Source organism: Schistocerca gregaria, chromosome X, assembly GCF_023897955.1.
Source record: "Schistocerca gregaria isolate iqSchGreg1 chromosome X, iqSchGreg1.2, whole genome shotgun sequence".
Taxonomy (NCBI): domain Eukaryota; kingdom Metazoa; phylum Arthropoda; class Insecta; order Orthoptera; family Acrididae; genus Schistocerca; species Schistocerca gregaria.
Window position 1 is genome coordinate 187,646,787 of NC_064931.1, and position 24,148 is coordinate 187,670,934.

General features: G+C 39.5%; 1 protein-coding gene across 1 annotated transcript in view; it reads left to right on the plus strand.

The window, feature by feature from the left end:
- Window positions 1-24,148, plus strand: part of LOC126298489 (Fanconi anemia group M protein-like) — a 238,262-nt gene that overhangs the window by 43,540 nt on the left and 170,574 nt on the right. Inside the window, exons 3-5 of the mRNA XM_049989825.1 lie at window positions 11,896-12,044; window positions 18,121-18,288; window positions 20,569-20,741. Coding sequence (XP_049845782.1) covers window positions 11,896-12,044; window positions 18,121-18,288; window positions 20,569-20,741 — 490 coding nt within the window. The remainder of the gene's footprint in view (window positions 1-11,895; window positions 12,045-18,120; window positions 18,289-20,568; window positions 20,742-24,148) is intronic.

Here is a 24,148-nt window from a genome sequence, read left to right on the forward strand (position 1 = left end):
TGACCCAATTTTATGCCTCCTGTTTATATTTCCTATAATTGCTTTTACCTCCTCCAATTATCATTGTTTCAGACAGCTCTGTCCTACTTAACCCTCATCCATTTACAAAATTGTTGTTTATTATATGCACCCCCCAACAAGAAAAGTGACAGCAGTAAAGAAACTGCATCTTTAGTTTATGTCACTGTAAAATATGTCTGAAGTGCCCCAGTGTGCATGAAAAATGTAATGGAATTTACTGGCAACAGTACTTACTTGAAATTTAAAAGCAGTTTATACTACTTCGGTATGATTTTTATAGAATTAATTCTGTAAGTTTAGTTTTCTCAAGTACTGCATTTTCCAATTGTATCACTGTTCTTGCCGAGGTGTGATATATTATTTTCATGCATACCTCTTGTTGGCCACCTGCGGATCTGGGGGTGGGGGGTCTCACTGCAGATGAACCCCGGTGCATTGATACTGGCAGTTTGTACTTCAAACAGTTGTTATGCACTTATTTTATTGCTAGAAAATGTAAGTTGTTTGTATCAATAAAAATTCATATCCAACCACTAGCCCCACATCTCAAAGTACACAGTTTAGAATTCTCTGCCATCTGTGCAGTTTTGAAACTAAAGATTTGGACACCCTATATATACAAATGTTCATATCTGGTGTTGGAATATTCCATATTTAATACCCTTATTGAGATTTTTAGTGAACCATAAACTATAGTTAATAATGTTTCACTCAGTCTGCAGTGCAGCACGGAGCACATTAGTCCAAAAGAAAAAATTTAAGAATAGAGCAGTGTATGAACTGTGAGTAAACTATAGAAAACACTCATTTTGGTTTATTTTATAGGGAACATATGAAACATTCAAACAAAAGCCTTAAAGTGCCATCAAATGAATAAAACTACCTACTGCTAAAAAAATTGCAAGATAATTAACATTATACTAAAAACCACTACGGACATGAATACAAATTGTGACAAATTTTCAGAGATGACTTTGTAGTTGAAGAGAAGTGTTAGTGCACTGTTAAGATTGCAGAAGAGGGAATTAAGAACTGGAACATGAAGAAAACTAAACAAGCACATATACTGTGGCTAAGAGAGATGGTGCAGTAATATGACACTAGACTCGTATTAGATAGGGAGGTGGTTCAAATCCCTATCTACACATCCTGATTGTTGTTTCTATGATTTACCTAAATCCCTTAAGGCAATTGCCAGAGTGGATCCTTCAAAAAGGGTGTGCCCAATGTCTTATCCTATCCTGTCCTAATCAGAGCTTGTACTCCATCTCTAATGACCTCTTCTTTGATGAAACATTGAACTCCAGTCTTCCATCCATTTTACTTACACAGGGGTAGGCATCATAGTTCATTAGTCAGAATGTCAGGCAACACTAGTATGTACTATAGAGAGACAATACTAAGTGTCTTAACACATTAAGAAGTAGAAACAATAATAGAGTGTGTGTGTGTCACAACATTCTTGAAACATTGTTGGAATAAGTAGATACAGTAATTCAACACATACAAAAAGGAAAAACAGTGTAGTGATGGGACAATAATAAGTATGATAAAATGGATAGAAATTATAATCTTGCAGAATTATTTGCAGAATATCTGTGTAAGAAGACAAGACAGTACCCAAAATTTGTCACAATATCTTGATATTTATCTTGAACATTTTATATTCCGTGGAGCAGCATGCTGTTGTGGAAATTGAGGGTAATTTTAGATCAAACAGCTACCTGTTTAAACTACATAAAATCAGCTATTAATGTTATTTTCTCCAACGCGTTTTGAGGGATGTGGGCAGCAGCCCTAGCTGTGTTTTCATCTTCAAGGCAGAGGGCATCCATCTTTTTTTTTTAGATCATCATGTATAGTTTCTTATTTATGTTTCTAACCCTTATGTCCACACTAAAAAAATTATACTTTGTCCTATAACCAGGTAACCAGTGTAACCTAATGAATTTATTGTCGTACCGTCACTGTTGGCAACACTCAGCTCAGGGCATATACGAAATAGTTGCAACAAGGTGTTCTAGTTATTGCTGGCTACTGTTGCACAACATTACGAATTGTTCATTATTGTTTACACCTGAACTCTGGATTCTTATGGGTGATCAGCTGGAATTATCTGAATACAGCAGATAAAGCTATGAAGTAAAAGAATAGTATATTAGAAAGTTATGGTCTATTGTTGAGACAGAAGAGGATGACGCTATAGATTTCAGTGACAAAGATTCTGCATACAATTGGACTTCATGTAAGAAATATGCTGCTGCTTCAGGTAGTGAAGATACCATTGGTACTTATAGTGATGTTGAAGTTGAAAGAGAGACATGATAATAGTACCAATGAAAATGATAGAGCTGTCAAAAACAGTGAATCAGTTGTATCTTCTGCAGGCATTCTATGTGATACAGATGGAACTAAATGGCTTAAGGAACCAGTTGGGACAAGAAAGTTGCTGAAGCATAATATTTTGCAGGAAACGGCTGGTCCAACACGTACAACAAAACTTCTTTTTATAAGGACCTTCAAAAGTATATTTGCAAAAGAAATGTGTGATATAATAGTATGTGGAACCAGTAGGAAGCCAAATCAGGTATTCACAAACGATAACATCAATTCAGAAGAGGAGTGAAAGCCATTGACTCTGGAAGAATTTGATGCATATCTTGGTATATATATTAAATCTGGAGTAAGATTTTCTAATGCTGAGCATAGGAAGGAAATGTGGAAAACAAATGCATTCCCATTGTATTGTGCAAGCTTATTCCTCAACAGGTGACCTTGGCAGTTGAGCAGATTTATAAGATTTGACAATGTGATCACTAGGGCTGAGCATTTGAAAAGTGACATAGCTGCTGCAATATCTGCCATATTTGAAATTCTAAATTCAAATATTCATGAAATCTATGTGCCCTCTGATTGCCTCACTGTTGATGAGCAGCTTTTTTCTTACAAAGGAGAGGCAAGATTTACTAAAATCTAGTCAAACATGGCTTGAAGATTTGGTGGGTTTGTGATTTGTGAAATTCTTATCCAATAACTGGACAAATTTATACAGGTAACTCTGGTTCCAGAAGAGAAACTAATGAAGGAGAGGGGGTAGTAAAAGATTTATGTTACCATTTCAAAGGTGCTGGAAGAGACACAGTCACTGACAATTGTTTCACAACTCTACCATTAGCAAGGCTGTTGGTGACTTGGTGCTACTGATGTCTAGTGGCCTTGATGCAGATAGAAGTATGAATGAAGTCATCAAAGAGGTGGAAGTCAACGTCCAGAAAGGTGGTACACTGGGCTGAGGAGGAACAGGTGAAGTGAATGGGAGAGAAAATGTTGAGGCTGTGAAGAAAAGAAGTTAGTGTTTCTTCACCCAAGGTCCAGATCATGAAGATATTATCAAAGAACCTGTAGCAGACCAGGTGTTGAGGTTTTTGGGAGGCTAAGAAGGCTTCCTCTAGATGACTTGTAAACAGATTGGCCTAGGGGGGTACCATGTGGGTGCCCATGACTGTTCTGTGGATTTTCTTTTTATATGTCTTTCCCTCAAAGGAGGAGCAGTTAGGCTTGAGGATGTAATTAAATGTATGAGGAATAAGGAGATGGGTTTGAAGTTAGGACATGAGGCGGTAGTGTTGGACAGCGGCAAGGCCATGGGCCTGGTTGATGTTGGCATATAGAGATGTGGCATCAACAGTAACGAGTAGGGATACAGGTGGTAATAGGTCAAAAATGGCATGGTTGTTTACCTGCTTTGTGTTTTTTAAATTTTGTGTGGTGGTCATAAAATCAGTAGTACACATTATTGATACTGCTAAGAGTGAATTGAAAGGTACATTCAAGCTCTGAACCCTACTTACACATTGGTATTTTTTTAGAAACTACATTGTTTATATAATTCAACAACAATTAAAGATTTTGTTAGAGTGGGCATAAAGTATGCCACCACTACCCAGAAATGGGTGTTGTGACATTATGAAAAATGCCTTTGTATTGCTAGCATTGATATGAAAGACTAGGCTATGGGAGGTGGTGGTCAGTCAGAGTAGATGCTTTGCCTGCAGGAAGTCTGTCTTGAGGATGCAGATGGTAGTTCTTTCTTTCACTGAGAAGTGTGTGTTCGTGGGAAGGCATCCAGGAAAGGATGATGAGGAGGCCGAGTTGGAGCTAAAGAATGCCTGGAAGGTAATTTGGGGGGGGGGGGGGGGGAGGTAGTTATGTGGGAGACAGGGAGGGTCACATTTTAGATGTTGATGAGATCTGGTAACTGGTAGAGAAAAGATTGAATGTTGGGATTAGGTTGACATTGGTTGGAGGTATTGGTAGCAAAGACATGTTTCCATTGCAGGGATTTAGGGGGGGGGGGGGGAGGGGGGGGGGGAAGGAAGGCATAGCAGCAGGTATTTGAAGAGTCCAGCATGGCTGAAATTGGGTGTGTGGCTGAATGTCATACCTTTGGATAGGACTGAAACATCTGGAACATGTACAAGTGGAGTTCCTAGTGGACAGGTTGACAAGACCCTAAAGGATTTGTTTAGGTTCTGGGTTTTGTGGGAAGCAGTTTTTGGGAGTGTGGCATTGTCTTAGTTTTTTGGGGGGTTTGAAGGGGGGGGGGGGTTAGTGGGGGTAGGATAGTTTTTTATGGGTAGTGGTGCTCCGATTCAGTAATAAGGTGTCAATAAATTGTATAATTTTTGGAGATGGTGTATGAGATTTTCTTTCAAGTATTGGAGGGCAGGGGTTTCCGATTGGGGAGATATGGTGTAGGTAGATCAGATTGCACAGTAATAGTATCTTGTGAATTGAGCAGAGGTGCTTGAAGGATGCCTGTGCCATGGTGATTTGTTTCTGTAGTACCAACTTTGTGAGGGATACAGTTTGGTAGAATTGGAAAATTTTAAGCTAATTATGAAAGGAAGAATGGATTCCATGGCTTAGGTAGCATTTAAGGAACAGGATTTGGGACTGGATTTTAGCTGGGAATAGGGAAATTTTTTGAACTGATGCAGATTGTGATGTTGCTATAGGGAGGAGGAAAGTAATGTGACATCAGTGAGTGTTGGGCAAATGCTGGTGAATATTGGAGGTAAAACTGGGTGGTGTTTTATTGGAGGAATGAAGTAAAGATGTGACATAGATATGGCAAATGAACAGACAAAAGCATTAGATGGTTATAAATCATTATCTTTTATTTACTGATTTCCAGAAAAATAGGAGGTAATACTTATCATGTCTGTCATTTGGTGAGGCACATATTTGAGTTTGGTGATAACTGGATCCACAGCTTTCATGAAATTTTTAAATGAAGCCATTCCACTTTTGTTTTCTGAATGCTTTTAAATGACCACATGTTAAAATTTCACTACTAATCATCTCCACTCACAAATAGAGTGACTGTCTATAAGCCCCCACACAAGCCCTAATTTCTCATATATTTATAGTTTTATTTCATTTCTTCAGCCTAGCAACATTCACAACTTTTTTCTGCCTGTAACATGTTAGCTCACTGCTGTCAAACTATGAACTCGTTACTGCTTTCAATTCTACAGGGACAGAACACATGGTTGTTAAGTGACACCAGAAAAATACTGGGAAAAGCTGTCCTCATATGACTTCCCCCTGTAAGCTCCTTTCAGGTGTCTTACTGCAACCACTCTGTTGCTCTGTAACACAAGTTCTTTAAAAGAAAGAAAATCACTTTCTACCAGTCATTCTAACATATTTCTGTAGTAAAATAACTGTCTCAGAAATGCTTGAAGCACATTCACAAAGACTTAAGTCCATCACAGTCACAGTGTTTGGTTTAAAATTGCTTTAATTTTAGTTCCTTCCTAATAACTGTCTTTCAGATTTCCCTAGTGTCACAGTTTAAGTAGATCAGAAAAGTTGTCTTGTAACTTGCATTCAGCCAAGTTTCATCATCATTATGCTCATCCTGAAGTGAATTTCTGCAAACTACAGTTATACCCTAAAGCAGTTCTTCGTGTATAAATAAATCTTTTTGCCATGTGATATTTCATGTGGATGGCATTACGGAAAACAGTTAATGGAAATTCAGTGTAGTTTCCTCTTTGGTAGAACATTGTTAAAAACTCAAAATCCCATACTGCACACAACAAAAATTTTACAAAGTTTTAGACATCCAAGGCAGAGTGTGGAGAGATTTTAAGACTGTGTCAGTGTGTCGACCTGAGTCCTCTTTTAGCGATCTACAGGGCCAGATGTCATTCACGGCTGTGCTGTTGTAGGAAATACCCACCACTTAACAGCTAGTGCCTGCAGCTCCTATAACCATACCAATTTTTTTTATTGAAAGTGGTCATTGCCTTTACATTTGAGACTTTGTGGTCACCTAATAATTTTCTACTTATAGTAAATCTCCTTTTGAGTGAAGTCAAATAAAATGTGTCACCCTCTCTTGTAAAATAAAACAAATAGAATTACTGAAAGACATGACACGAACACCTGTCTCCTCTGAAATAATCATTTAAATGTGACTGTGGCTGAAATATTTAGCTTACAGTAGCCGAAAGACACATCATAACATTAAATTTTAGACTCTTCCACATATTATAATTTTAGAACTGTAAGCCAAAACCAAGAGGTAGTTAATATACAAAGGTCCTACTCCATTTTATATAGCATTTGTTTTTACTAAAATTATTCTGTAAATGTTGTAAATAAAGAAAAAAATCAGCCTAATGAAAGAATACCATGTGCAAAATTGCAAGTTTCTGCCAAATTTGAACTTCCTATCTATCTTCCCTACCATTCATGAAAACATTGTGTAATAACTGCAAAAACATTTTGTTGTGATAGTGCCACGACATTTAACAGTGCCGCCACGACAGTACGCACAAACGGCGATAGAGGCGCTCCGCAAATCAGATGAGCGCGGGAGCGCCACCTAGCTACGAACGGCACCGGCCGCATGTCACGGCACAGCAGTCGAATACGAGAGACTGAGTTGTAATCATGTGATCAGCTATTGTTTCTAAGAGAGAGTGTGAAAATCCACGCAATTATTGTGATTAAAGGTTATAACACTTTTTGGCGACGAGGTCGGGATATTTTCACCGCGTTGTGGATTTGCGTGTTCGTGACGGGGCAGACATGGAACAGCTTATGCAAGCGCTCATTGAACAACAAACACAGCTGACGGCTGCGATTCAGGCGTTGTCGACGTCGCTTACTCATCGTCTGTCTTCCTCTTCTCCGCCTCCATTCCCTCCTTACGACGAGGCCGCTGAAGACTGGGAGAATTATGAGAAGCGTTTGCGGCAACACTTCTTGGCTTTCGGCGTTATCAACACTCCTTGTGGGTTGTATCAGTACCAGCGATTACCATTTGGCGTCGCTAGCGCACCGGCCATTTTTCAGCGGTTTTTGGAACAGCTCACGGCTTCCGTTCCCGGCTGCATAAACTATCTGGATGACATTGTTGTCACGGGAGCCTCCACTGCGGAGCACCTTCGTAATTTACGTTCACTGTTTCGGGTTTTGCATTCGGCTGGGTTGAGGTGCAATCTGGACAAGTCACAGTTCTTCCAACCCTCCATTGAGTATCTTGGTTTCCAGTTGTCCCGTGAGGGCATACGCCCTCTCCGTGAGCACGTTGCGGCCATTAACGCTCTACCCCGGCCGTCTACGGTCAAAGAACTTCAGGCGTTTCTAGGCAAGATTGCTTATTATCACAAATTCATTCCATCCGCAGCAGCGGTAGCTTATCCTCTGCATCAGCTGTTACGCAAAAACGTCCCCTTCTGTTGGTCCGACGGGTGTGAGCAGGCTTTTGTCCGCCTGAAGGCTCATTTGCAGTCGGCGCCTTGTCTTGCCACATTCCGTCCGGGTCAGCACTTGGTTCTGGCGACTGACGCGTCACAGTATGGCCTAGGGGCTGTTCTCGCCCATCGGTATGAGGATGGGTCGGAACGACCTATTGCCTATGCTTCCAAGACCCTCAACGAGGCGCAACGGCGTTACTCTCAAATCGAAAAGGAGGCGCTCGCTATCATTTATGCTCTAAAAAAGTTCAGCGTTTTTTTGTATGGTTCTAAGTTTCACCTCATCACCGACCACAAACCGCTGGTCTCTCTGTTCAGCCCCTCGGCGTCACTTCCGGATAAGGCAGCTCACCGCCTGCAACGTTGGGCCTTATACTTGTCTCGTTTTCATTATGAGATTCACTATCGCCCAACGGCCCAGCACGCAAACGCGGATGCATTGTCGCGATTGCCGATGGGCCCCGACCCTGTTTTCGATCGCGATGAACTCCTCTGTTTCCACATTGATGAGGAAGAACGTCGTGCAGTCGAGGGCTTTCCACTTACAGGTTCGCAGGTCGCGTCAGCTACTGCGCGGGACCCGGTCCTGCGTCGGGTGATCGGTTTTGTTCAACGAGGTTGGCCAGACAGGACCGGGGGCCGGGCATCGGATCCCCTTCGCAACTACCATGCCTTGCGCCTTCGTCTGTCTGTTCGTGATGGTGTTGTTCTTCTGGCCACGGATGGCGCATCTCCACGGGTCGTGGTGCCAGCCTCTCTTCGCAAAGATGTTCTCAAACTGTTGCACGGAGGCCATTGGGGTATTTCTCGGACTAAGTCCCTGGCCCGCAGGCACGTTTATTGGCCCGGCATTGATTCGGACATCGCCCATATGGTTGCTGCATGTGGCCAGTGTGCTCAACAACTGGCGGCACCTCGTACAATGCCCTCTCCGTGGCCTGATCCAGCTCAGCCATGGGAACGGGTGCACGCCGACTTTGCTGGCCCCTTCCTCGGTACTTATTGGCTACTGTTGATTGACGCCTTCTCGAAGTTTCCATTTGTTGTTAGATGTCCGTCGCCCACCACTGCGGCGACGACGCTGGCTTTGTCCAAAATCTTTGCGCTAGAAGGTCTTCCATCCACGATCGTCACGGACAATGGCCCTCAGTTCTCTTCGCAGGCCTTCCGTGATTTTTGTACTGGACAAGGGATTCATCATGTTACCGCACCTCCCTTCCATCCGCAATCGAATGGGGAGGTCGAGCGCCTTGTCCGCACTTTCAAATGCCAGATGAAAAAATTCCTTAGTGATTTTTCCACAGATGACGCCCTGCTGCAATTTCTGAGTTCTTATCGCTTCACGCCTCTGGGTGATCGCAGCCCTGCTGAACTCTTGCATGGCCACCAACCGCGCACTCTACTGCACCTGCTTCACCCTGTCAGGCCTTGTACTGTGTCCCCTAGTGCGGGAAAATACTCGGTGGGCGCCGACGTGTGGGCACGAGGGTATGGATCTCGCCCTAAATGGATTCCAGGGGTGGTCAAGGCTCTTCGTGGCCGCCGGCTTTGTGAAATCCGTACGGGCGACGGCACGGTTGTTCGCCATTACGACCAGATGCGCCCACGAGTGGTGGCCACGCCTGTGCCACCGCCCCATCCTTCGCCTCCACCAGCTCGAGACGCCAGTCCTGTCGCTGCTGCCGATCTACCGTCCGTGTTGATGCAGCCGCCGTCGCTGCCGCTTCCAAGTACTCCGGAACCGGCCCCAGTCACGACGCCGCCTTCTCCGGGACCCATCTCGCTGGAGCACACTCCCAGGTCAATGACACCTATGGATGCTGCTCCGGAGTTTTCACCCATCATCTCATCCAGGAGGCACGTTCCTCGCACGAGCTTCCGTCCTGGACATTTTCGACCATACTCCCGTGTCTCTGCGCGGGATCTCCTCGGGGTCTCACAAGAGGCCATGGATGTCTCTGCGCTGTCCATGTCTCCAAGGAAGTGAGTGTTTATTTTTTCAAGGGGGGAAAAGTGTTGTGATAGTGCCACGACATTTAACAGTGCCGCCACGACAGTACGCACAAACGGCGATAGAGGCGCTCCGCAAATCAGATGAGCGCGGGAGCGCCACCTAGCTACGAACGGCACCGGCCGCATGTCACGGCACAGCAGTCGAATACGAGAGACTGAGTTGTAATCATGTGATCAGCTATTGTTTCTAAGAGAGAGTGTGAAAATCCACGCAATTATTGTGATTAAAGGTTATAACACATTTACTTTGAATTTTTGAAAATGTGTCAAGTTCTGTCTTCTCCGTATACTAGGACTTAGTGATATTAAGGTTATTATATAAACAGTTATTACAATTGCAAAATGGAAGTGATGTCGTGCAGGAGAACTGGGTGCAGATGGCATAAAGAAACGCTTGCAGCCAGAACACGTCAGCACCACGTACCAATTATAGAGCCATTAGCTAGTGAGATATGGAAGGCAGTACATGCTTCCCCACAACTCTCTGCCTCTTCCACAAGTGTCTTGACAGTAATTTTTGTGTAACTGGCATACTTAACATAAAATCAACTTTTTTCCAATGTGTGTATCTGCATATTGATACTTAGTTTTGTCTCTTCCGTGTAGTTGGCACTGTGTCTTAAGAAGTTTTCTGATATTGCCAGTGTACCAAGGAGATTATTCATCTGGATTTGAGTTATTTTTGCTCTTTTTGTTCACTGTCCACATTAAATAATTTGAGTTTTTGTCTGGGAGATTAGATAACCTCATCATTATCAGTTTTAAAGAACATATAGAATTTTATGCTTGCTATTCTGTCTCTTTGTACCATGGTATTTATTGTGTACACAACTGCTTTGTGGTCATTGATCCCTGAGCACAAAGAGGTCAAGTTAGTTTATTGCCATCAGGTCTATTCCATTTCTCTCATGGTTATTGTGCCAAACTACCTGTTCTAGGTAATTTTCATAGAAAACTTTTATGTCTGTCTGCCAAATTTTAACAATCAATGTGGAGCCATTAAAATCTCCGAAAGGTATTATTGCATGATTTGGAAACGTAAGTTGTGAGAACAATTTTTTTTTTCTTTGAAGTTCTCAGTTCTGGAGCTGAAACTGCTTCATGATAGTGGATTACATTTTTAAACTATCACTGTAATCTCATTTGTGACTGTTATTCATACCCAGACCATTTCACATGCAAACACTTAGTTTTTCCATTGATATCTCAGTATTGTCAGTTTCTCACTTTAGTCAACTTTCAGTGCTAAGTTTTACTTGGGTTCCACAGCTTTTCAGTTGGGGCTCAAACACTGAGACTTTTTTGTGAATCATTATAAGTTTATCACTAATTTTTTATATCTTTATCACTTTGGGGAATTTTTTGAGGTTTTATGTGAGTATTTGGTAACTCTTGACAACAGTATTTATTTCACATGGATGAAAAGCCTCCCGCTAAAAAAAATGCAAGCAATATATCTTTCCAGATTCAGGATGATCAGTGTTATTGTAAAATGGAAAACTAGGGGATCAATAAACCCAATCAAGACTCTGGTAGCCTTAAAAAGTTTATTGGTTGGAGCTGACAAACTGAAAAGTCCATTGTGGAAACTTATTTTACATTATTCTCATAAACTACTGTAGTAGACTTCCCATGTTGCTCAGGTACAGAAGTTGGTATCTGAATGATGTGTCCAGATACCTTTGCCTTCATGTTTTAGGTGAAGCTAACAAGAAATAATGTAAGATAATTATGATGGAAAATAATGAAGGGAAGAGGACTTGAGGTTGGAATCATCTAAGACGTACAGCTGAAAATGCATGGGTGTGAATTTTAGTTGCAAGCTGTATAGGAATCCATATGAAAGTATGTAAAGAGGAAGTTCCTATGCACTGTGTCAAGATATGTACTTTTTAATACCAATGAAACAAGAAAATTGAGTAGTTGAACAGATAATTACTCGGTGTATGCTGTTAACATTTATTTGTAATATTCTCTCTCTCTCTCTCTCTCTCTCTCTCTCTCTCTCTCTCTCTCTCTCTCTCACTCTCTCACTCTCTCACTCTCACTCACTTTGCATTAACTTATATTTGTACTTGTATTTCAGACATCTGTATATGGGAGAAGAAGCTCCAGGCTTTGATGTTAGTGCAGGGCGCACATGGAAGTATCCAGTAGACATCCCAAAACGTGATTACCAGTTCAACATTATTCAGAATGCTTTGTATCATAACACACTTGTCTGTCTACCGACAGGTGAGTTGCAAAAATTTTTGATGGTTTTTTTTCATTTTGTGCATGTGACCTAGTGTGCAGGTGAATTTTCCTTCTAAAATAGCCAAATATATGTCAATAGACTGTTGCCATCTAAGTCATATGTTTTAATAAATACATGATTGTTATCAGTTGGCAGTGATTACTGAAACTGGACAATATGAAATAGTCAGACTGTGAAACAACAGTATTGGTAATGTTTTTTTGTACAAATAATGAAATGTAAAATATGAATTGAGGAACCTGAATAAAAGTATTTAATTTATTTGTTATTTCTGAATGCAGGGAACACAGATGTCTACACTAAATGTTGTCAAATGATCATTCCTCTATAGACATATTACAGTACTTAAACAGAGAGTTAAGGAGTGCAGAAGATGGGTTGGGCTCATTGTATCAGTGCAACCCTAAATTACATCTGTCCAATGAGTGCTGCGAAATGGGTAGCATCTCACTGACATTAGTTAACAGTGGTTGTGCTTCATGTTGGCAAGGCTGGTCAGTGTAACCTGTAGTACTCTATTAGTATAAATGCTGCACATGCTTCAGTGATGACAGTTCAACATGAGGTGGAACATGGCATGTAGATAGAGACGTAATTTGGCTGAACCACTCAAATCATTAGCATAAATATGCTATGGAAAATTTTGACATAATGTGAATAATTTAGTAGTAAAGGTAGCAACTCACCAAATAGTAGAGGCGTTGATTCATCAAGAGGCACACAAACAAGACTGAAAACTTCGTTAGCTACTTGATGGATCGTGCTCATGCAGAAACACACACACACACACACACACACACACACACACACACACACACACACACACACACACACACACCTATACAACCTCATTGTGCAAGCTGAATACACATTTTGGGACTGCAGTTCTGGCGGTTGACTGGAGTGAGGGTGAGGTGAGAAACAGGAGGGAGAGTTGAGGAAGGGAGGGAGGATGATGGCTCAGATGAAGGCAGCAGGTGTAAAGTATATGCAATAGTGAGAGGTAACAGGTGCACACCAGCACTGATGAGTTCATGAAGTGCATGTGGAAGAGTAGATTGGGAGATGTTAATTGAGCAGAGGAATGAGAGACTGAGGAAGAGAATGTGGGTGTAGGATGAGTGAAGTCAAGATTCTAGAGCTGTGTGGAAGTGTGTGTAGGATAGAGGTTGGTGGAGATTGACATCTGGAGGATTACAGGAATGAAGGATGTGCTGCAAGGACAACTCCTGTCTACATAGTTAAGAAAAACTGATGCTGGGGAGGAATTGTCCAGAAGAGATGGGTTTTGAAGCTGCCTTTGAAGGAGAACATGCTGTGCTCAGCAGCGTATTTGGTCAGTGGATGATCAACTTTGCTCTTGGCCATCGTTTGAAGGTGACCATTCATCAAGGTGGATACATGGCAGATGATCATGACCACTGCTCCACAACATGTGTGACCTGGACCCTATATCCCAGCACGAGTTTCTCTAAACTACGTATATGGGAAATGTCCTGGCATCCTAGCAACACACCCTTTATTCCTGTAATTATCATGGCTCAATTTCCACTAACCCATGCCCAACAACATTTTGCACTTGTTTGTATGGAAAGTATCCATTAAATCTGATCGGTTGACCAGTTGATGTCAGTGTCATTGTCATAGACCACAATTTTGTGGTTGATGTCATATCACATTGATTGAGCTTACATCTTGGTGCTTAGTTCTTTACAAATGAAATAGGTGTTCACATTATGTTTGTATATACAACTGCCATTTTGATGAAAAATTAAGATAAAAAAAAGGCACTCCGTCTTCAGGCCACGAGTGGCCTACCAGGACCATCTGACTGCCATGACATCCTCAGAGAAGGATGCAGATAGGAGGGGCATTGGGTCAGCACACCACTCTCCTGGTTGTTATGATGGTATTCTTGACCGAAGCCGCTACTATTCAGTTGAGTAGCTCCTCAGTTGGCATCACAAGACCGAGTGCACCCCGAAAAATGGCAACAGCGCTTGGCGGCCTCGATGGTCACGCATACAAGTGCCAACCACGCCTGACAGTGTTTAACTTCAGTGATCTCACGGGAACCAGTGTATCCACTGCGGCAAGATCTAATTCTAACATTAAATAATTATCGGTTTTCAGTATCACTGCAAAGTTTCACATTCCATTAAACTACTATTTCATTATAAACTACCAATTTCGTAATTGGATGTTTATGATTTAAATAAAATTTTCATGTATTGGGATCATATAACTGCGTAGTGTTTCAGAGGGTGAAACTTCCAAAATGCTCGGCTTTTTCTGTTGGTTTGTGCATAATGGATGACTTATGCTGTCGCAAAAAAATTAAAGCATTTAAGAAGGATATCATGGTCACTGCAACAGCAACAACCCGAAGCTACACTCATTGACAACAAGTCTTCACATCCAGCCTGTCCATTCCTTGATTTCCCTTGACATGACAGCAAGCCATTACACATGAGCAGATCAGTGACCAGAGCAGCACTGTCTTACATGCCATCCCTTTACATGCTACAACCATCTTCTTGAAGGGAAACCTGATGTACATGAAAAATATTTGCAGTTGCAAATACAACCAACCATCAGCTGTATAAGAGAATGACAATAATGAAAATTGGTGCTGGACTGGGACTCAAAACCGTATTTCCCACTTTACACAAGCTGTCATTTTAACTGCTTTGGCTGTCAGTGCACGACCCACGGCCAGACCCAAACTTCCATATGTCATCATTCCTGCATCACAGCCTGTACTTATACACACATTATGTAATTCCTATACAGTGGAGAACATTTTAATTGAAAGTTGCTGCCTGATATTGTCAGATAAATACCATATTATAAATACAATAATCAAATATTATAAATGTGACAATATCCTTTGGACATGCATACATGTCCAGAGGAACACTACATCATTTTTCTTAGCAACATAGACATTGCAACATCATATTTATTCGCTGATACCAGCCAGTGACTTTCAATTTAAATGCCCTCTCCTGTTTGGGAATTACATAATGTATGTACAAGTACAGGTTATATACATGGAAGTTTTGGTCTGACCATGAGTTGTGTGTGGATAGCCAAAACAGTTCAGGCAACCATTCATGTGAAGTGGGAAATCAGGGTTCGAGTCCCGGCCCAGCACAAAGTTTTCATTGTCATCATTCCCATATACAGCAGATGGCTGTTTGTATTAGCAAGTGTGAAAACATTTCATGTATTTCATAATGGCTGTAGTAGCGCCTGTTCCTTCTGACATGTATGTATGTCCAGATGAACATTGCACTGCTCTCCTTAACTGCATAAGTACTGCAATATTCAAAGTTAATGTGTCCTTGGAGGGCGGACAATTGGTTGTAGATCAAACTAAAAAAATAAAATAAAAATTTGCGGGTTAAGTCAATAGCCTTGTTTTTACAGACATCTCTCAACTCATTTGTAATTATTAAATTTCAAAACAAAGTGTAGTATTGACAATAGTTTATAATCAGTGTTAAAACAGCATCACTAGAAGCTTCTATAAAGTTTGGAAGGTAGGAGAAGAGATACTGGCAGAAGTAAAGTTGTGAGGACCGGTTGTGAGTCGTGCTTTGGTAGCTCAGATAGTAGAGTACTTGCCTGCGAAAGGCAAAGGTCCTGAGTTCGAGTCTCGGTCGGGCACACAGTTTTAATCTGCCAGGATGTTTCAAGTTTTTATATTATTGTAATGTGTAAAACATAGTAGGTAGGAATTTCTAACTCACATCGGTATATTTAATAATAATAATAATAATAATAATAATAATAATAATAATAATAATAATAATAACAATAACAATAACTAAAACTTATAAAGGTCCACCACGAGCCCGTATTTACAAATTAAAGTAAATTTAAAATGACTCATTCCACATCATTATGACTTATAATTCAAATGATCCATGGAACATGAAACTAACTAAAATTGACCTGTAAGCCAAAACATAGACAAAAATTGTCTTTTCTTTTGTAGTTATTTACAACATTTCACAAAGAACCCACTGACAAGTAAGTTAAAAAGAAAATGTTGTATTTTTAGATGTGCATTTTCTTTCTTTTTTGTACTCCCTAGTGATTGTAAAGTATTCATTCACAAAATATAGATCTTCCATAATAACACCAGATTGTAAGTATTCAATTTAGAGTAGTACAAGTATGTAATTTTTTACTATGAAGATAGAAAACTACTAAAATGAAACTTGTCATTCAGTTCTCTGCTCTTAAAAGAATTATTTCAAAATGTGGTAGATGTTAACTGATTTGCAGTGAGATTAAAAACCACTCAAGAGTACTATGATTTGTTAGTATTAATTTTTCCTATATTGTGCTTAATAATAATGGAAATTTTTATTGTTAGTACAGTGATATAAATTACCAGCTATTGTAGTGTGCTGTTTAACACTACAACCATGGAAACCGTCAAACTGACCGTTTTGAAATTTTGTCTGTCTGTAACTACAGCAGCCTTTTTTATTATAAATATTTGAAATTTTGTGACTTTTACTTCATTTCAGAGGAGATTGCACTATAGATAATACAGACTTCTGGGTTTATTCATTGCTTTTATTTCTCACTGTATGTCTAGCCATAAATTTCTTTCCACATCTGTGTCACTTGAGAGTACTGCAAATGTTAGTTACACTGCATGTGACTGTGATGTGTTGCCACAACACTTGCTGAAACTTCTGAGCTGATTATTATGTCTCAGTTTACCTAAAGCACTTGGTTGTGTGGAAGTTGTAATACAGATATGGAAAATAGCTTGCGATTTGTCACACAAGAAAGTACTGAAATTTTTACAGATTTTACAAAATTTTTGCACTTGGGCATCAGCGAGCAGGTCAGTAAGACACAAAACCAACATTTTCTTTGGTATCAAAAGTTTTGAATCATCTCAGTGAAAATTGTTCCATGCTTTGCAGCATAGAACAAAGCATCTCAATTGATAAAAAACTGTTTCCCATTAAGGCCAGAGGCAGAATTACCCAATACATGGCTAGCAAGATAAAATTTGGCAAAAAATTTTGATTAGCAGCAGATACAGATACTAAATGTCTGTTGGATGCATGAACATCAACCAGAGAATCAGATCCTTTCCAAATGTGTTGTCATGAAGCTTTAAGTTCAATTCCTTATTGAAGGAAGGAATGTGACAACAGATCATTTCTTCACTTCTTAGCATCTGGTCAAAATAATAAAAACCTGCATCCAGGGCTCATATGAAAATGGACTCCCAGTCCCATTGCACTCAGAACCAAAGATCCGAGTGACCTCCCAGCAGTAGTGGAGGTGCCTCACATGAGGCCTAGCAGTAAAGTGTCCCATACTAGAAGTAATACTCTCCGTTACATTCTGCAATATTTTTTCTGGTTGTGTAATTAGCATACTGGACTTGAAATCAGGAGGATGAAAGTTCAAATCTGGGTCTAGCCATCCAGATTTAGGTTTTCTATGAGTTACCTAAATCGCTCTTGACAAATTTTCAGGACAGTTTCATTAAAAGGGCACAGCTGATTTCCTTCCCGATCCTTGAAACAATCTGAGTTTGTGCCCTGTCTCTAATGACTTAAATGTTGATTAGATGTTAAACCATAATCTTCCATCCTTTCTTTCTACTTGTGTCTGTTCATCTCTGCAGCCAGTTCAAATCCTTCATGTCTTCAGTAAATTATTTGGTAACAAATTTCATTTCTTTTTGTAACACCCTTTGTCCCATGTTAAAAAAATACCTACCGTTGCCAAGAATGTTCCTCTCTAAAAACATTCCTGTGTAATCTTGAGTAGTGTTTAGTTTTTTGATATCTACAAGATTTAAAACCCTGTTGATACATAAATAGTATCAAATTTTCAGCAGTCCCCTCCATTGTACTGTTATCTTGATGTATAGACAAAACCACATGCAGGGTGCACATTTCATATATCTCAGATACAATCGTACAGTTCCTTAACACTTATTAGTAAAATATTCTGTGTATCAAATTCTCATGTTAACTAATGACTAATGAGAACATTTCTGTATTTCAGGCATGGGCAAAACATTCATTGCTGCAGTATTGATGTACAATTTTTATCGTTGGTACCCTCAAGGAAAAGTTGTTTTTATGGCCCCAACTAAACCACTTGTTCATCAGCAAGTAAATGCTTGCACTAATTTTACTGGTTTACCTAAAGACTCTATAACTATTATGACAGGTAAGTTCTAAGAACTAGAAGAATTATTATTTTTTATTCAGTACAATATTTTGCATTATTTGTATTTTTACATTTTTTCCCATCTCTTCTCATATATAGTATTCTTTTCCTCCTTAACTTTCTTTTAATTTATTTACTTCTTCACTGATTTCCACTATTCAGTCCTAATTCCTATAGCTAAGCTAAATTAGGATCTAGCTGAGGAGATAGTATGCAGTGTGTTAAGCCTGTGTGACACTCATGTGTACCTGGTAAAATAACAGCACCTAAAAAATGGGGAAAACAGAAAATTAGCTATAAAAACCATTTAACATAGAGGATCTCAGCAAAGCAATAAATAATGGTAAAATGGTAAAGCATCCGGCCTCAATAATATTTAGGTTGAGCAATTCAAAATGTTTGATAGCACAGCATGTAAGTGGTAAGTGGAGTTCTTGAACAGCTACACCAAATCTCACAACCTACCAAAAATCTGTAAAAATGTGGGAGTTATTACATTTTTTAAACCGCACCAGAGTTACATCCTCATCTCACTGCTCCGGCTTATGTATAAGCTGTTCAAAAGAATGATCCTCCACAGATTAATAGGTATCATTAAGCCATATTTAATGCCACAACAAACCAAGTTCAGAGCTGGTGAGAGCTGCACATCCCAAGTTCTGAATTTGACACAGCATATTGAGAATGGTTTTGAAGAATGGAAAATTATGGGGACAATGTTTATAGACTTGACAGCTGTCTATGATACAATCAACCGCTGAATACTTTCTTAAAAAGTTTACCGAATAACTTAAAACTTTAAATATACCTGCTTTAAAGAAAATCTTTTCCAGAAGTGCAGATACTTTGTGGATTTTAAATGACATATACGAGTCGATGAAGGATATATAGAAATAGACTGACTTAAGGAATGTCCTGGCTCCGACACTATTTAAGATGTATACTAATGACTAACCCCTGTGAAACAAGACAGGGAGCTTCATTTATGCAGACAATGTTGCTGGGCACAGAGTTTCAGGAGTGTCAAGAAAAATCTGTCCAAAACCTTTACAGGACTACAGCTATTATTATATTTAAAAAAAAAACCTCTTGCTAAATCTTGCCAAAAACCATACTTGTCTGCACCTTCTCCCTAAAAAAAATCAAGCATAAAAAACTCTGCAGATTGAGTGAGGGGGACCCAATTAAAGCACAACCCCACAGTAAAATACCAGGTAGTAACACTAGACAGGGCACTCATGTATATGAAGCATTGTTACAACACAATCACACAATTCAGTATCAGACTTAAAATTTAAGTTTACTGTTGTTGTGGCTGCTTTTGAAAATCAGGACTTTCCAAATTGTGGTTATTTACTCAATGATGTTAATGTGATCTGACTCTCCACATTTTCGAATGCTTCCAGTATTTATAAGCTTCCTAACAGCTAAATATTTAATTGGTTGTGCAGTTTAAAATAATTGTTATTTTGAGATACTGTTCTGTTGTTAGTGCACAAAAAGTAAGCATTGTTAAGCTGTGGGTACTGATTTATTTATGATACAAAATAAGTAGACACTATGACCGTGACTCTTGTGTACATTATTGTATCTTTTCCATCTAGTTACACAGCATACAGTTATCATAGTTTTTTCACGCAACAACTGTGTTGGGATCGACATATTGAAAAATTCATACTTGTCCTTTTGGATCCTCTGACACTCTATCAGAATAAAAATTTGATGTAGAAGACAGACGGGATTTTGAAGAGATGTATAAATATTCAAAGCGTGTTATGAGAAGGGCGTCACTTAGAAGCACAGTGCTGAGTAAATAAAAAGGTACAAACTAGGAGTCTAAATTAAAAGTTATCTCAAATTCCAAAGCACTAATGTTGAAATGTAGCCTATTAACAAGTGAAAGGTGGAAGCCAAAAACTGGAAACACCCGTAAGATGCAAGTGGTAAAATTGTAAAATTAAAAATAAAACAGAGAGAAAGGGGAAGAAAATAGTGGAGGAAAATAGGTGACAAGAGTTGGAAATTGTTAAATAGCAATTTTTAATAGCTATGTTAGCTAGTTGATGGTTTTGTGGCTATTTACTTTTTGTATCCTCCTGATACTGCCAATGTGGTTAGGAGAGAAGCATGTCATGTACTGACTGTGGCACATTTGCTTTAGAATAATGTTACGTAGCTGAGTAGGCTGCTTTGCTTCTACTCAGAATTGATTCTGATATTGTTAGCTTTCTTTTTTCAAATCTGTGCATTATTGCCATTGGTGTGTGTCTTATTTTTCAGGTCAAACAAAGCGAGAATCACGTGGAAAAGAATGGGAAGAAAAGAGAGTAATTTTTTGTACCCCACAGATTTTAATGAATGATGTATCAAACAATATATGTCAAGCTGGGGATTTCAAGTGTGTGGTTGTGGATGAAGCACACAAAGCGACAGGAAACCATGCATATGTTCAGGTAATGTCTCTTTTTGTCCTCTGAAAGGTTTGTGACCTACTTTTATGAGAAACACTTTTTTTTCTTTAAAAGAGCCCCTCTGAGGCTTGTGGTTTGGATTATAAATTTCTGCTTTTTTTGGAAATGTTTACCATTTCCAAGCCACTGATTTGACTGCACATTGGTCACTAATCACACATTTCCAGATCCTTCACATTAAACTTCAGTCTTTCCAAACATAATTTTGAAATGTCTTTCCACAAGTGTTTAGAGTTAGTTGTTTATTCACCCACAGATCATTTTACAATTATAGTAGGCATATAGCCTAAATACATCACTAAACCAATCGGAAGTTAGCAAACATAAAGGTGTAAAGTAACTTGCAAGTATACCTGTAAGTTAATTTTGGTCCTTAACCAATATATTCACTATCATTTACTTCTGATGTTGGTTGTCTTTGCTTTATAAGAGTGAGATTTCAATGTGCACTTTTCTTTTTGTCATGGTATTGAGGTCAAATGCCATTCCAATGTTTTTCAAAGTTGTGAATCGTATTAATTTTCTTGCCACTAATCATATCAAGCAACATGACTAGTTCAGCTCTTGTTTGTGAAAGGATCTGTTGTACACACGGACAATTGGATTATGTTTCCAAGGAGTTATTTCAGCTTCATTTGATGATTGCTTTGTCAGTTTTGGTGTCCTCTTCGGATTTTCTGGATGGTTCTCCGTGGTCACAATCTGACTGGGAATTTCATTCTGTCACTACCCAACATTTGATTAAGTTTGAACATTTCTGTGGTTCAAAATGTAATATTACACCTCTACATTCCTGACACTGCCGAGGAGGTTGGGAGAGAAGCATGTTGTGTGTTAACTGGCACACTTTCATCCAAGAGTAATATTACAGCAGCTGAGGGGGCTGCTTTGTGTCCACTCAGGATGGATTATAATATTGTTACCTTACCTGTAGACAAGGGCAATGCTACAGTTGTGTTGGACGAGTAAGATAACAGTCCAAAGATGGAGCGTTTACCATCTAATCCAGTGTATCATGAACCATACCTGGATCAGAATAACGAAGTAATTGACATCTGTCTGTTTACAGGGGTGCTACCATAGCAACAGCCAATAAGAGAACGTGCTTCTGTTCCTTTCACCATTGTCAGGTCTCTCTGCTATGGCTGCTATAGCCAGCCACAAATGACACTTGTGGCCAGTAAGCTAAATAATTATGAGCCAATTCTTTGTGTGCTTTGTTTCTCTGTGTGGCAAGTTAATTAGCACTACAGTATATCTGAAGCTTGCAATGGAAGTGTGCAGAAAAGTGCAATTGCTAAACAGAAAGCTGAGCGATCTGCTCATGTCTTGCTCATGTTTTGTCTGCTTGGTGCACAACTATTTAAAAGAGGAGAGAGACAATAGTATGACTCTATTGCCTCTAATGATGGTAGTCAGAAAGAACTGTAGGTGCCTTTGAAGATACATGAAAACACTGTGAAAGTTTGTAAGGTAAAATACTCTGCAGAAGAGGAAGAGTCCGGTCCATCTAAGCTACGGATACTTGGTAAATAGAGGAAAGATTCAAAAGTAACAAGTTTGGACTCATTCCAGCAAAATGCTGTTCATTGTCATTTTATGAATACCAGGAGAGGAAAGCACATGCAACTATAAAAAAACTGTGTGTTACTTTTTGCGAGGCAGGATTATTCAGTGGCAGCAAGACTTTTTTTTGTTAATTGTTGTCCGAGCCCTCAGTTTTTGGTACAAAAAAGTTAATAGACAGAAAATTATAGTGGATAGAGGTGATACCATAGCATGGTGTTGTCAGTTTTTAAGAAACATTCTTAAAGCACCGTTGGAAGACATTGTGCTGCTCGACAAAACGTGGATCACTTCCAGTCGTTCAATCAGAAAAAAATGGACATATGATAGTATATGTGGCAGTTGTGCTGTTCCTACGGGAAAGGGTGCAAGAGTGGTTGTCTTGCACACTGTAATTTCATCTCATTTCATACCCAACAGTCTTCTTGTTTACAAATTGAGAAAAAACAAGTGGCTACCACTAGAAAATGAACTGTAATAGTTTCTGAAGTGGTTTAAGGGGCAACTATTAATTATTGGTAAACTTAAATCGGCCATCTGTCATTGTAATGGATATGCCCCATATCATACAGATAAAGATAAAACATCAGTGATGGCAACGAATAAATGGCTGCGATCTAAGTGGCATTCACGCTTTGCCATAATTTGTCTTTATTTTAGTGTTTCACATTTTTGAGTAAGTGGTGTCTACTGCATTTCCACAATAAATCTCATCTTGTTATTAAGAAATACCCCTCTGCACAAGTACAATGAGTATATGCACACTACAGTGACTGGCAAGTACTTAGAAGTTTATATTATTAGGTTAGTGGGTAATTTAAGCAACAAGGATATTACGACCCTGTAAAGCGAACTCAGTACTGCACGTTAAAAGGCAATGTGAGAAGAAAGTCGGTTGCTGTTACTGTTACAGTCATAGTGCATGAGCATGCACAGTCGAATCAACAACATTGCCCCCTTTCACACTCAGCTGTGCTTTGCTGTCAGTCACTTTCTTATTCTGACCCAACAAAAAGTGTTGCTAGGAAGACTAACGACCTCCTGCAGAGAAGCTCTGTGTTGCAAGAGACTACCAAGAGTCTTATATATTATGCTGTTCTCTCTTGATTATGTGGCCTTCCAAAGAAGCACAAGGAAGGTTTTCCTCTTATACATGTTTGCAGTAAAATTGGTGCTCCAACATACTGTGTAGCAAAACACCTTGCTATTCTGCTGAGCCCACTAGTAGGTTGATGTCTGCATCATATGAATGACTCAGTTGATTTCTCACTTCTATTTAAGGGACTATGTTTGAATGACTCTGATATTTTAGTAAGTTTTGATGTGGTCTTTCTCTCCACTCCCATTCCTCTGCTTAATTGTGGTTAGGTTAAGTGTTGAATTAATCAACCTATTTAACATGTGTTGATTTTCACTAGCTTTTTATTCAGTAATCACTTCTGTGTGCAGACAGTTGGAGCTGTGATGAGGAGCCATTTGTCACATATTATTGCCAACCTGTTCATGGAAGATTTCAAGGAATGTGCATCAGAGTTGGCACTATCGAAACCTACATTCTTTTTTAGATGGACGATACTTTTGTCCATTGGCCTCATGGCAGTGAGAATTCAAACAGTTTTTTAGAACATCTGAATTTAATCCACCCGAGTGTTTGCTTCTATATGGAAGTGAAAAAGGATGGCTGCCTTCTTTTCTTTGATGTGTTCATCAGAAGCTAGGTTGATGGTATGTTGGGAAATACATTTTGTAGGAAGCCAACTCTCACTGATTTGTATCTTCAGGTTGGTACGTGTCACCATCCATCTCCGTGTGAAGGGGTACTT